We start from the raw sequence: 13,560 nt of genomic DNA on the forward strand, positions 1-13,560 counted from the left end.
TATTAGCGACAAAATTAGATAGAATTGGTATATACTATGAAAGAAGCAGAATAATTTCAAATCTGTCTCCTTGGGCTCTTTAAATTATTTGAGTTTTGTATTACACGGTCTCATTTTCTCATGCCATTGTTAAAATAAACAGAAAATGTTTAAGAACTTAGGAAAACAACAAATATATATATATATACATATATATATATATATATATACATATATATACATATGTATATATATGTATATATATATATATTTTTTTTTAACATTTATTTATTTTTGAGACAGAGAGAGACAGAGCATGAACAGGGGAGGGTCAGAGAGAGGGAGACACAGAATCTGAAACAGGCTCCAGGCTCTGAGCTGTCAGCACAGAGCCCGACCCGGGGCTCGAACTCACAGCCCTCACGGACCGCGAGATCATGACCTGAGCTGAAGTCAGCCGCCCAACAGACTGAGCCACCCAGGCACCCCAAAAATATATATATATATATATTTTTAATAACCTAGGGCATTCCAGGAATTGTTTTGGCTTCTGCAGACACAAGAGACAACCAAATGAGAGCAATTCTTTTCCTTGTGAACTAAAATTGCAGTGGAGAGGAAGCTGGGCACACAAGAGACGTCATATCCTAAACGAAGGCACACAATAGCTTGTCCCATGGTGACAAGTGCAGTAGATATAAAGGGCGTGGAAGCATGGAGAGGCTGTTGCAGTTGTAAATAGTTTGTTGGAAAAGATTCAGAAAGAAGGGGTAGGGGTCGGAAGGAAATGATCTGTGGACAAATGGGAGGAAGAGCCATCCAGGCTGAGAGAGGAAAGTCAAGGCTGAAGGTCTGAAGGCAGCTGCTGGCCTCAGGGACAAGGGGAGATGGCATGAGGGCTGGAGTGGACTGAGAGAAGCCAGGGGAGAAGGACATGACATTATTATGAAGAGGTGACCCTACGTAGTGTCCTGCGGCTGGTGGCAGCTGGAAAGTGCTGGGCTCCATTGGCCTTTATAGATTTTGTCATTGTCTTTGAGTCAAATGTGAGACCCCAGGAGAGCCTGAAAGTGTGCTTCCTGTGTTGCTAGGATCACTTGGGCCCCCGCACAGAGGAGGGACTCAAGGTGCACTGCAGAAGTTTAGAAGAGGTTTGCACCCCTGGGGCCACACTGGGGCACAACAGCGGGCCTGGACCGGGATGCCGATAAGGAGAGCAGGGAATTGTCGGTTTCTGAACCTGTTTCTAGGGTACAGCTCAGATCGTATTTGGGGTCTGAGAGAAAGGAGGCACTGAGGATGGCTCCGGGGTGTTTGAACACAGCAGCTGCAAGCCTGGCCATGAGACCCTGAGAAGTTTTGACGCAGGTACTGTGGCAGTGAATGTTATACAGCTGCAAACGAAATTCCTGTGGAGGTTCCCTGCACATCTGTACATGATGGTGGGAGATGAAGTTAGAGAGAAGAGGAACTGATGTCAAGGGCCTGTCATCTACAGGTGACTGGAGCAAGGAGGGGGAGTAGAGATATGAGACTCAACGGGAGGACAAGAGGGAGAGGAGGAACAGGGCACAGACATCCGTGAGGAGCAGGGAGCGCCCTACGGCATCTCCACCGTGACAGGCAAGAGACATGCCCAGTGGGTGTGGGGGCATGGGGGGGGTGCTCTGGGGAGGGGTGGCCAAAGCAGAATGACCCCCTGTTACTGGTCGTGTTACAGTCCTCTTGGCAAACTGCCTGGCCCTGACACAGTTTCAGGGCGTGGCTCTTTGAAAACTTCCTCTATTTCCTCTATGAGGTGGATCTCTTTGATTTCTCCCTCTTTGGGATCCATAATGATAAACCGTATCTTCTGGAAACATGACCCATTTCATTCATGTTTTCAAATTTTGCGTATATTAAAGCAAAGTTGTCTCTTACAATTCCTTTCGTTTCCTGTTTCTGTATTATTTCCTTAGAATCCATGATTGGACTTTCTCCCTTTTTTGACTAAGTGAGCTGGTGCTTTTTCGATGTAATTATGTTTTTAGGTTTTACTTCTTTTTCTCACAGAAGCAAATTGGATTTATTTGCTGGTTTTAGAGATGTTTAGCACTTATTTGCACTTGCCATCACACTTGTTATTTCTTCCTTGCATTTCTTGGTGGTTTTTGTTTGCTTCTTTTATGAGGTATCAGAACAACTACATCAAATCTTCATAAAAATTTCTCAAAAAAAGAAGCACTTTCACTAAATAAAATACACATAATCCAGCAGTTCAATTCAAGATTAAAACATCAGTGGGATTCGTACCAAGAATGTAAAACAGACTTATTCAGGAACTATATTAAGATCAATCATTATACGATTAGCTGAAGACAACAGTCATTACTGTCTTCATAGATGATGGATATGTATTTCTTATTTTAAAAAGCCAATAAAATGGGAATAAAAACTTTCTTGACATAATTAAAAAATTTTTTTAAACATAAACTAATATAATGGGGAATCTGGGAGATGTTTCCACGTGAGTTAAAAACAAGATAAGCATTTTTATTGAGACAATTAGCAAATGAAAGTAAAGGGGAAAAAATGGAAAGAAGGACACACAATTTTTACTGTTTATAAAATACATTCCTGGATAACACTAGAGAATTGACTGGAAAACTACAAAAATATAAGAGAATTAAATAAAAAAAGTGGGTTAAAATTAATAAAATTCACATATATAACATCACTGTATATTGTTATGTATAATAACAACAAAAGATACGGAAACAGACCAACAAAGAAAGGCACAGGGTTCATATAAAGAAAATATTTAAAAAATAAAAACTCCTACAGGACACAAAAGCAAGGACAGACAGAGAAACAGAAAGCTCTTGGACAGAAATACTCGACATAAAAAACACTCATTTTAACTCTAATTAATTTATAAGTTGAATGTGTTTCTAATAAAAATGTAGTTTAAAAACTTCATGTAACAAGCTTACATATAGTCAAAACATTAACAGAAAGAGTAACCAGAACACTTTTAGGGAAAAACATCACTGAGGTAAGTTAGCAGCACCATATTATGAAGCACAGTCTAAAACATTAACAGTTGGGGCATCTGGGTGGCTCAGTGGGTTAAGCCTCTGACTTTGCCTTAGGTCATGATCTCGTGGTTCCTGGGTTCAAACCCCTCGTTGAGCTCTGTGCTGACAGCTCAGAGCCTGGAGCCTGCTTCGGATTCTGTGTCTCCCTCTCTCTTTGCCCCTCCCCCACTCATGCTCTGTCTCTTTTTCTCTCAGAAATAAACATTAACAACAACAAAAATAAAGATTAACAATTAAAATTGTGACAATAGCTCATGAAAAGAACTAATGGGATAGAAGAGAAAGTTTCATGTGAACTCCAAATAAATGAGAAAGTGTATGATATAATAAATGCAACATCTCAAATTGGTGGGAAAAGGTGAACCATCTAACATACTGCATGTAGACAATGGCAGAATAGTCTAAAACTATAACTGCTGATTGCCACCTCCTATGGTACCCTGGGATAAATTCCAAATGCAACAATGATTTAAACGTACAGCATGAATTTATAAGGTCATTAATAGAGGATAGCAAATAATTGTAACCTGGGGTTGGCATATCAATAGAAAGACGGACAACGATGATGAACACAGACTTTACAGAAAAAGTAACAGAATGGGCTTGTATGTAAGCATAGGAAACATACTCAAACTTACTCATGAGGACATGGATTAAAAAAATAGATGTTATTTTTATCTATAAGATTGGCAAAAATCCACGTTGGATATGACATATAGCTGGGGAGACCGCAGACTTATGCACTCTCAGACCTGACAGAACTGTAAATTGTCATGAGCCCCATGGAATGCATTTGGCATTATCACTAAAACTTACAATTGTATATGCCGTTTGGTAAATGAGAATTTACTGCACTAATATATCAGCACACATTCAAGATGACACAGGCTCCGTGTCATTTATTTCTTCATTGTCAGATGGAATTGAAAATTCCATCTATAGTGGGTTTCTAACACAGTATTATATACATATGGAAGAATATTATGTAGCTGTGAAAATAGTTTTGAAGAAATTATTCAGTATTCATATTGAAAGAACCCCAGAATATGTGGTGAGCAGGGAAATAACCCAGCAGGTATAGGAATGAATTACTATTCATCCATCTATATATATTTTTAAATGCTTACTGGAAATCGGAAATGAGCAAGGAATTAATAAAAAAGGTATCTCAGGTGGGGGACTAGATAAATGCAGTTATAATAGTCTTTTGCTTTTTACTCTCTCACACCATCTATGTATCTATATATTTGTATATGTATATATGGAATACATATAGATATATTTTACAGGTAAATGATCAGTTATATACTAAACCTATAGATAGAATATATAGAGAACACATACTTGTATACATGCATATATATGCATGTACAGAATTTGTATATATACAGATAGAATATATATGTGTATATATATGTCCACATGTATATATTTGAATAGTTACTCAGAGGTTGAGAGGTGGTTTCAAACCCCAGACATTTCATGTCACTGCTATGTCTGTGACCTCGTACTGTCATCAACCTTGCCTTTCAGCAATAGATTTGCTACATGCTTCTGATATTTCCCAGTCCCCACTTCCACCCAAGAGCAGACACCTGCCTCCCTCACATCTGTGAAATCACGGTTACTTATTTTGTGGCTGAATCTTGTCTTTATTGTCCTTTCCCCACAACATAATCACATAAGAACACGCAGTTCCTGAGAATCCTGTCCCTGTCATTTTCTGGTCTAATGTAGAGGTCTGTAGAGTAACCGAATGCTTGCTGTGCTTCCCTGATGTACCAGTGAGTAACCGGACACTCGGAAGGCAAACTGCCTGCACTCCGAATTACCTTCTCTCTGCAGGAGGCGCGTTGTCTGCAGCCTGGACTGTGAGCGCATAGGTGCGCCCCACTGTCAGCGCCACCCCCTGAGCGATGGTGATGAGCCCCGTGGTTCGGTTGATGGTGAAGTCTCCCTGAGCCCCAACTAGGATTTCGTAGGTAATCTCCCCGTTGGACCCTTCATCTGCATCCACCGCGGTGAGCTGGAATGGGAAATCACAACATCAGTCTTCGGGGCTCAACTAACTTTCCACCACCATGTCATTCCACTCCCCCAACAAAAGGAGCTTGCTTTCAAAGGCAAAAAGTAGGAGAAGATAATTTCAAACAACATATCAGATGAAGGGTTAGTATCCAAAATCTATAAAGAACTTATCAAACTCAACATCCAAAATACAAATAATCCAGTGAAGAAATGGGCAGAGTACATGAACAGACACTTTTCCAAAGAAGATATCCAGATGGCTAACAGACACATGAAAAGATGCTCGACATCACTTATCATCAGGGAAATACAAATCAAAACCATAATGAGACACCACTTCACACGTGTCGGAATGGCTAAAATTAACAACTCCGGAAACAACAGAAGTTGGTGAGGATGTGGAGAAAGGGGAACCCTTTTGCACTGTTGGTGGGAATGCAAACTGGTGCAGCCACTCTGGAAAACAGTATGGAGGTCCCTCAAAAACTTAAAAATAGAACTACCCCATTACCCAGCAATTGTACTACTAGGTATTTAACCAAAGGATGCAAAAATGCTGATTTGAAGGGGCACATGTATCCCAAAGTTTATAGTAGCACTATTAACAATAGCCAAACTGTGGAAAGAGTGCAAATGTCCACTGACTGAAGAATGGACAAAGAAGATGTGGTAATATATATATATAATGGAGTATTACTCGGTGATCACAAAGAATGAAGTCTTGTCATTTGCAACAGTGTGGATGGACCTATGGATGAAGTATATTATTCCTGGTGAAATATGTCAATTGAGAAAGACAAATATCATAGGATCTCATTCATACGTAGAATTTAAGAAACAAAACAGATGAACATATGGGAAGTAAGGGAAGAAACAGAAATGAGAGGGAAACAAACCACAAGAGACCCTTATTGATAGAGAAAAAACTATGGGTTGACAGAGGGACGTAGATGGCGAATGGGCTAGGTGGGGAATGGGTACTAATGACGGCACTTGTTAGGATGAGCACTGGATGTTGTAAGTAAGTGATGAATCACTGAATTATGCCGAAACCAATATTGCATTGCATGTTAACTAGCCAAAATTTAAATTAAAAAAAAGTTTATTGTAATAAAACCCAAACAAAACAAAACCCCCAAAGAAACAAAGAAAGTAACATTAAAAATAAAAGTAGGCAAAGAAAGATCTCTTGGCACATTCACTCTTGTTGTCTTGAGCCAATGCTACAGTGCTTGGATTCCGAAGCGATCACGGCAAGAAGGATTTTTTTTTTCTTATGAAAGTGATAAAAGTTTTGGATCTCGAAGAGTATCTTTATTTTAATTTACGAAAGGAAGTAAGAGGAAAGCTCTAACAGAAAATCTAATACCACTATGGGAAATTTAATTTTTTTCCTCTACCTTCCCTCCTGTTCTGGACACATAAACACATATTACTGCCCGGTGACACTGGAGAAAATGACGTGGGTGAAGTTGGCCTTCATTACTCCCTTTCTTCCCTTTGCTCTTGATTTTTACATCCATAAGACTTTCCTTCTGTCTCTCAGAAAGTCTCTTGTCCTTGTACCCTCTTTATTTACATTTAGTTTAAGGAAAGGTCTTTAAATCTTATTTGCACCGATTTATGAAAGACTGCAAAAGGCCTATGGTATGACTTTTGCAAAATCACAGAAATACATCTGCGATTGTAGAAAATCTTATTAAAAATTAGACTGTCAAGCCCAAGAAAGATTTTTTTGAGAAAAGGGATTGAATTCAGAGGCCCTGAAATAACACCACACGAGCATTTGTAAGGCTAATTTGCATGTGGTTATAGACATTTGTTAAAACTACTGCATACAAGTTAGTTTCGGGTTATTATGTGTGAAAACAGTTAATAATTTAATTTAATAAAGCAAAATTAAGGTAAGAATAATCTAATGTGCTAAATAAGCCTCTTTGACTTGCTGATAAATATAAATTTACCCGGTGGGGATGGGGGGCATGGAGAAAAAATAGATTCTACTGGGAAATCTTATGCATTTTACAAACATACACAGAATCTTTTGTCTTCATCATTCCAAAACTGATGGATGGAGATAAGAAAGCTGACCTCATATAGTTTACACATAAGGGGAAAACAACAAAAGTTTCTTGATGAAGTCACAATCTCATGGTTCATGAGATCAAGCCCCATGTCAGGCTCTGCACTGATAGCTTGGAGTCTACTTGGGATTTTCTGTCCCCATCTCTCTGCCCCTTCCTTATGCATGCTCACTATTCTGTCTCTCAAAATAAATAAATGAACTTAAAAAAAAGTAACTTTAAACTTAAAGAAAGGTTCCTGTTGAATAAAGAAAAAAATATATAAGTGTAATAAATAAAACTATAGAGGGGAGCCTGGGTGGCTCAGTCGGCTAAATGTCCAACTTTGGCTCAGGTCATGATCTCACATTTCATGGGTTTGAGCCCTGCATTGGGCTCTGTGCTGACAACTTGGAGCCTGGAGCCTGCTTTGGATTCTGTCTCCCTTTCTCTCTGCCCCTAACCTGCTAGTGCTCTGTCTCTCAAAAATAAATAAACGTTAAAAAAAAAAAAATTATAGAAAAAAATTTGTGACAATTTTATATCAATTTCTAGCCCCTAATTTTCACTTGAATTCAGTTTTAAGAATGCTGTGTTAATTAATGCCCAAATTCCATGTTCCCCATCCTAATAAAACGTAAACAAAGTACTTTACACACGCCATCATGCCTAAGGGGAAATGCTATGCATACTATGTTCCTTTTGTCATTATCAACTGCATTTAGAATGATAATGTGCATAGAAACAGCAGCTACAAAAATAATTGAGAGGAAAGAAGGGAATTTGAGAGGTTGGCATTCAGTTAGCTGAGATTTGGGGGTGGACAGATGTGGCTGCCAGAAGGAAAAGCATTTTATAAAATTATTCTGGACTTATGGGAGATGACTGACATGGTCCTAAAGGCAAGGGAGAAGGAAACTATTTGCAGAAACAGAGCAGATGAGTGATGTATATTTATGGAGAACTATTCAAGCCAGACCAACTCAATTCTCTTTCATATGTGGGTAACATTAGAAAATTAGTGGGTGGAGGAGCAGAGGAGATATCACTTTTGATTATAGTAAATCACCTAACATAATGTCTCAGGAAATCTTAATTAAAATTTAGCTCAAACTGGATTCAATATTAACACTCTTCCTGGGACTTAAATTGGCTAAAGGAATTTAATGATTAATGGCAAGGCATCAAGTTAAGAAGTGTTGAGGGGCGTGCTGGGGGGACGTAGGTATTGTGGCCGGTCTTATTTAACATTTTCATGAATGATGTCAGAAAGGAGGATAAACTGGATAATAATTAAACTGAGGAAGGCACCCGTCTGGGAGGTGCTATAAATAGCAAATAGGACGGCAATGCACAGATGAGAAAAACAGTCCCCAAACTGCATAGCCAGCCAACCACGGAGGAGCTGATATATTCAGGGAATATCACTAGCTCCACAAAAACCATCCGGAAGCAGAGACTTTAACAAAGAAGCCCCAAATCAGTTCTACATGTAAGTGACGTATACAGCTTGATACTCCTTTCCAGTCTTTTAGAACTAAATCTTAACACAGTGGGCTAAGAGTCAACATAAGTGAGTCCCCACACATCAGACAAAACTATTGTGAAGAAATTATTGGTGGTCCAAGATTTGAAAAGGGAACGGAGACAGTGACTGAATATCCAAAAAATGGTAATTTCCCCTGCATAAGAGCTCAGCAACTCCACTGTGGTGGGGATTTCGTTCAATCACGCCCCAAGGACTGCAATCAGTGATCTCTGAGATGAAGGTGTTGAAGGTATTCCCAAAGCAGAGGGGAAATCTGCCTCTTAAATCAAAGAGAATGGAGGAGGAGCTGACTTACACAGAGAGGCCAAAGTGTTGCTTGCAAGTTACCACAAACTAAAATAAAATATATGATTTGTAACCGTTTTACTGAAATGTTATGATACTGAGATAGTGAGACCTTGCGTGTTGTGTGTCTATAGCTCTTTTCTGCAGTGTGCTACAGTCCTCTTCATGAAGTGTGACCCTAACCCCCACCCGTTAGGAGGACCCTAACCGCCTCCTCCTTGCTATTCCTATATGTGCGTGCTCCAGACAGCCCGAGCCACCCCTCGCTGCCACAAGAAATAAAGATAAAGATGCATAAATAAATACAACATTCTGATCTGTCCCTGCTATTCCTGTCTAGGTCTGGCTGTGGTTTATCTCTCTCTTCAATCTCTTTCTTGTGCCTGAGAAATGGAAAAAAAATATGGCTTTATGTAAAAAGACAAATATAAAGAATGTTGGGTCATAAACTGAACAAAAACTTAAATAGGAGTCTCACAAAAGAAGAAAGGATTAAACAAAAGTCATAGTTCATACAGAGAGAATCATCAGACTTAAGCTATGGTAAAGTGTGAACACGGTATTTTTACGTGCATGGTGGCTAAAGTGACCATGACTAAGTATGTCGAGCAGTTGACGTTTTTGCCTCCTTGGCATCCTGGACCTTGCTTCTACTAAAAGCCACTCGCTTTCCTCGGAGAGCTGCTCACCGCCTCGCAGCCCACGCTTGGCTGGGGCTGGTCTTAGCTCTGGCAATCGGAGTGAGATTCTGGCCTGGACACTGCTTGGTTTCACAACTGGCAAGTTATCCAGGCTGCATACTCAGGGTGACTCCTGGAACCACAGGAGAGGGTAGCTCTGCATTCCTTGAGGACCCTACTGGTCAATTCATATCTGACATTTTCCTCATGTTTATGTCTGCATTGGGTCTTTCCATGACTGAGGTCCATGAGAAGAAGATGATGCCAGGAAACAGGGAGAAAATAGCAGTGATGACACTCTTTCCACTTACGCCTGAGGCAAATTCACCACTGAACTTTTAGGATATATGAACCAAAAATGTACTTAAAAAAAAAAGAAAAAGAAAAAGCGAGTTTACTTTGAAATTATGTCAGTTCAACCCTAAAAAAACCAAATATTATAGGAAAAAAATGTTATGACTAGTTACTCTCCTTGGCTTCCTTTGTGACTATTCTTCAGGGGTCTTGTACTTTGAGGTTTTGCTGTGTGGTGCCATGTGGTCATTAATACATCAACCATCTTTGATCTAATGTATGATTATTCACGACAATGGTCAAGGGTCACGCTACGCAAGTCGTAGAGTTGCCCTTGTGTAGAAATCATGATTAGCTATTTAAAAAATAATAAAAAAATAGGTACACACAGATAAATAACAAGTATATACTTCCCTGTAGTAAAGCAATTCTTTTTCAAACAAAGCAAATTATCTAAATTAATTAAGAATTTATAAAAATGTATGCTTCTTAGAATGTCTTTCTTCCTCCTGTTATTACTCATGTTAACTATTCAAACCAGGCAGACAAAAAACTTGAGACGTGTGTAAGTTTTGTAGATATTTAGTCCAAGGTAAGGTCATAAATACTCATGTTTAGTTCTTTTTAAAATGAAGTTCAATTTGAAAGTGAATTTTGGATTGATGGCATGTGAAAACATGTAAAGCCGAGTTTAGAAGAGTCTGGAAAATTCTGTATCCTTCCACAAGAGTTATAGAAGTAAGCCAACTGAGATCACTTGGTGATAATCATAAAAGCAGAATTAATTCCTGAACTTAATTTATGGAAAATAATAATCTTGAGAAAAACATTCATTTCTAAATAATTAATGAAAACATACAAGGGTCCTAAGCACTGTGCTGTGCTAGGAGCTGGCGGTTAAGTTAAAGGTGGTCAATAAAAAGTGGGCTCTCCTTCTTCTCCTTCCTCTTTCCTCCTCCTCTTTTTTCCTCCTATTCCTTGTCTTCCTTCTCTTCCTCCCTTCTCCCCCTCCTCCCCCTCCTTATCCTCCTCCCCTTCCTCTGACTCTTTCTTTCCCCTCTCCTCCTCTCCTCTCCCACCCCTCCTCCCCTCCTCTTCCTCTTTCTTCTCCTCCTTTCCCCTCCTTTCTTCTCCTTATTTTTGGAATTAACCATCAGCAGAAGAAAGTTATTTATTTATTTTGTTTTTAAGTTTTTTATTTTTATTTTTGAGTGAGACAGAGCATGAGCAGGGCAGGAGCAGAGAGAGAGGGAGACACAGAATCGGAAGCAGGCTCCAGGCTCCGAGCTGTCAGCACAGAGAGTGATGCGGGGCTGGAACTCACAAGCTGTGAGATCATGACCTGAGCTGAAGTCAGATGCTTAACCGACTGAGCCACCCAGGCACTCCAACAGAAGAAAATTATTAATAAAACTAGGGCATCTATACTGACATGTTGTGGCAAGTACTACTAGAAATGAACATAAACAATGAGTGAGCTACAGGGGAGGTGTGAAAGCCCATTGGCATGGGTCACATGGAAGTTGGGAGTGAAAGATGGGCGCATGATTGAAGAAGATGGATTACACACCGTCATTGGAAAAGGGAAGGGCATGTGCGAGGACCCTGAGGAAAGGGCAGTGGATAAGGGTCTTGGGGACCCTGAATGTGATGTCCTGGAGAAAGAGTAACACGTGACGAAGAAGGGCGACATGTAGAGGCAAGTGATGAACTTGAATCAGTGTGTGACAACTGAATACTGAAAGGATTTACTGGTATTTGAGATCTGATCCATATGGTAGGAAAATCCAGAGAGAGTGCCATCAGAGTGGGTCAGAAGTTTACAGAGAATAGCGGTGAATCCATTGAATGGTTCTTATTTATGACAAAAATTACAACTGTGATCTCCAAAAAATGGATCAAAATGTGCACACCTGACTTAGAGAACAAAATAAATTTGAAGGAGGAAAAGTTGTGGTCAACAGCACAGACCCGGGTCCGATAATGATGAATGTGGCCGTACTTGTCTGTGGGGCGCACGGGCTCCAGCTCTCCCCTACCCTTCTGCTGCCTGATGATGCAAAGTGTTCACTCTGGGACCCTCACCACCTGGATATCCGTTTCAATCTAGTGCTTTTTATTATTAAGGGAGATAATCTATTAATAAGGAATTTCTTGGTATTCCAGCCTCCAATGCATTTCACCTGGAGAGTCTACAGGAAAGGTGCTGCGGTGAGGACTTCCTTAGGAAACACTCACTGTGAAAGGCACTCTATGTCATTTCAAGAACCTCAGATAGTGTCTGGGGCTGGTCTAGTTTGAGTTTTAGCCAAGGCAGACAAGACCGCATTGGGCCACCCGACATTCACTTCTGTTTCCCAGTATGTCATGCCAGATTCCTTTCATTTTGTATTTTGCATTTAATGTAGGTTATTCTTCTGTTTCTCTCTTGGTCTATTTGTGAAAATATCACACGTGCAGTTCTTGAAGGCTTGTGTAATATGTTGCAGAATTACGCTTTTGCTAAACAATTTGTGATTTTCTAATTCTCTTCAGACAGTAAGGGATTACTGAAGTAATCCCTTTTGATTATTTAATTCAGCAGAACAAGGACTCAGTGCCCCAGCACATCTGTTATCTTACAGTTCTTATTAGACACATAGACAATGCCTAGTATGAAATGTAGGGTCTTATAAAATGAATGCATTTGCATAGAAGTGATATAAAAATATATGGAATTTTCCTCTGATAAACATAAATTACAATCATGACTTGTAATTGATTCATGAAAATACTCACTGAAATTATTTCAGTAGAAAGAAAAAAAAAGTGCTTTCTTCCTGTTAATACAATGCCTTTATGTTATTTAATTCATGTGTTTCTCTCCAATTCATCACAGGAATCCCTATTTTCAAAATTCTGTTCCTTCCTTTATACAATACACGTGGCCCCATCACTACTCCTGACTGAAACTGCTCTTTCAAAGGGGCTTCTAGGAGGCAGGACTTCTGGCTCTTGTGGTAGGAGGAGGCTGGATAATCCCTTTCCCAAAAAGTAACAATCTAAGCAAAATTATCAAAAACACCACTTAGGGCTCTACAAATTCACTGAAGTAGAGAAATTGAGAGAAACTATTCATGAAAAACTGTTGCGACATTAGGGAAGGAAAGCAGGGGTCAGTGGCCTTTGTGCTTGGGTGTCACTCTACCCCCCCACATCCCTCAAGTACAGAAGGTTTGGCACAGAAGGTTTATAAAAGCAGGGCTGGCCATGAAAAGCAGCAGATCTGCTTTAAGAGAAGATAGACAGAATTTGGTGTGGAGTTAAAAGACCAAAGAACAAACCAGTTTGACAATAAATTATATTAAAAAAAAAAAAAAAGACTGAAGCACAGTGGGAAATGAGTGAGGAATCTTCTCAGCTCTGCCCATAGGAGTTGTGGAGTTGGGGGTGTCTCAGCTGAAGTAAGCTGGGACCAAGCCAGAAATTTAGCAGAAAATACAGATAATGAGAGCCCAACAGAAGGGCTATACAGGCTCTGTTCATGTCTGAAACTACTGGCATGCAGACAGGAGACATGGGAAGGTTTGGGGGAAATCTCCATGCCGACAGGACATCCTGAGCAC

General features: G+C 39.8%; 1 protein-coding gene across 17 annotated transcripts in view; it reads right to left on the bottom strand.

Annotated features, from left to right (window-relative positions):
* The window catches only part of PCDH15 (protocadherin related 15), a 1,242,339-nt gene that overhangs the window by 308,152 nt on the left and 920,627 nt on the right, over positions 1-13,560 (bottom strand). For all 17 annotated transcript variants that reach the window (XR_009252204.1, XR_009252205.1, XM_058696346.1 and 14 more), the window contains one exon: positions 4,889-5,082. Coding sequence is in view for 15 of the 17 variants with exons in the window: in XM_058696346.1 (XP_058552329.1) it covers positions 4,889-5,082 (194 nt within the window). In the remaining 2 variants the exon portion in view is untranslated. The remainder of the gene's footprint in view (positions 1-4,888; positions 5,083-13,560) is intronic.

Source organism: Neofelis nebulosa, chromosome 13 (assembly GCF_028018385.1).
Source record: "Neofelis nebulosa isolate mNeoNeb1 chromosome 13, mNeoNeb1.pri, whole genome shotgun sequence".
Classification (NCBI taxonomy): Eukaryota; Metazoa; Chordata; class Mammalia; order Carnivora; family Felidae; genus Neofelis; species Neofelis nebulosa.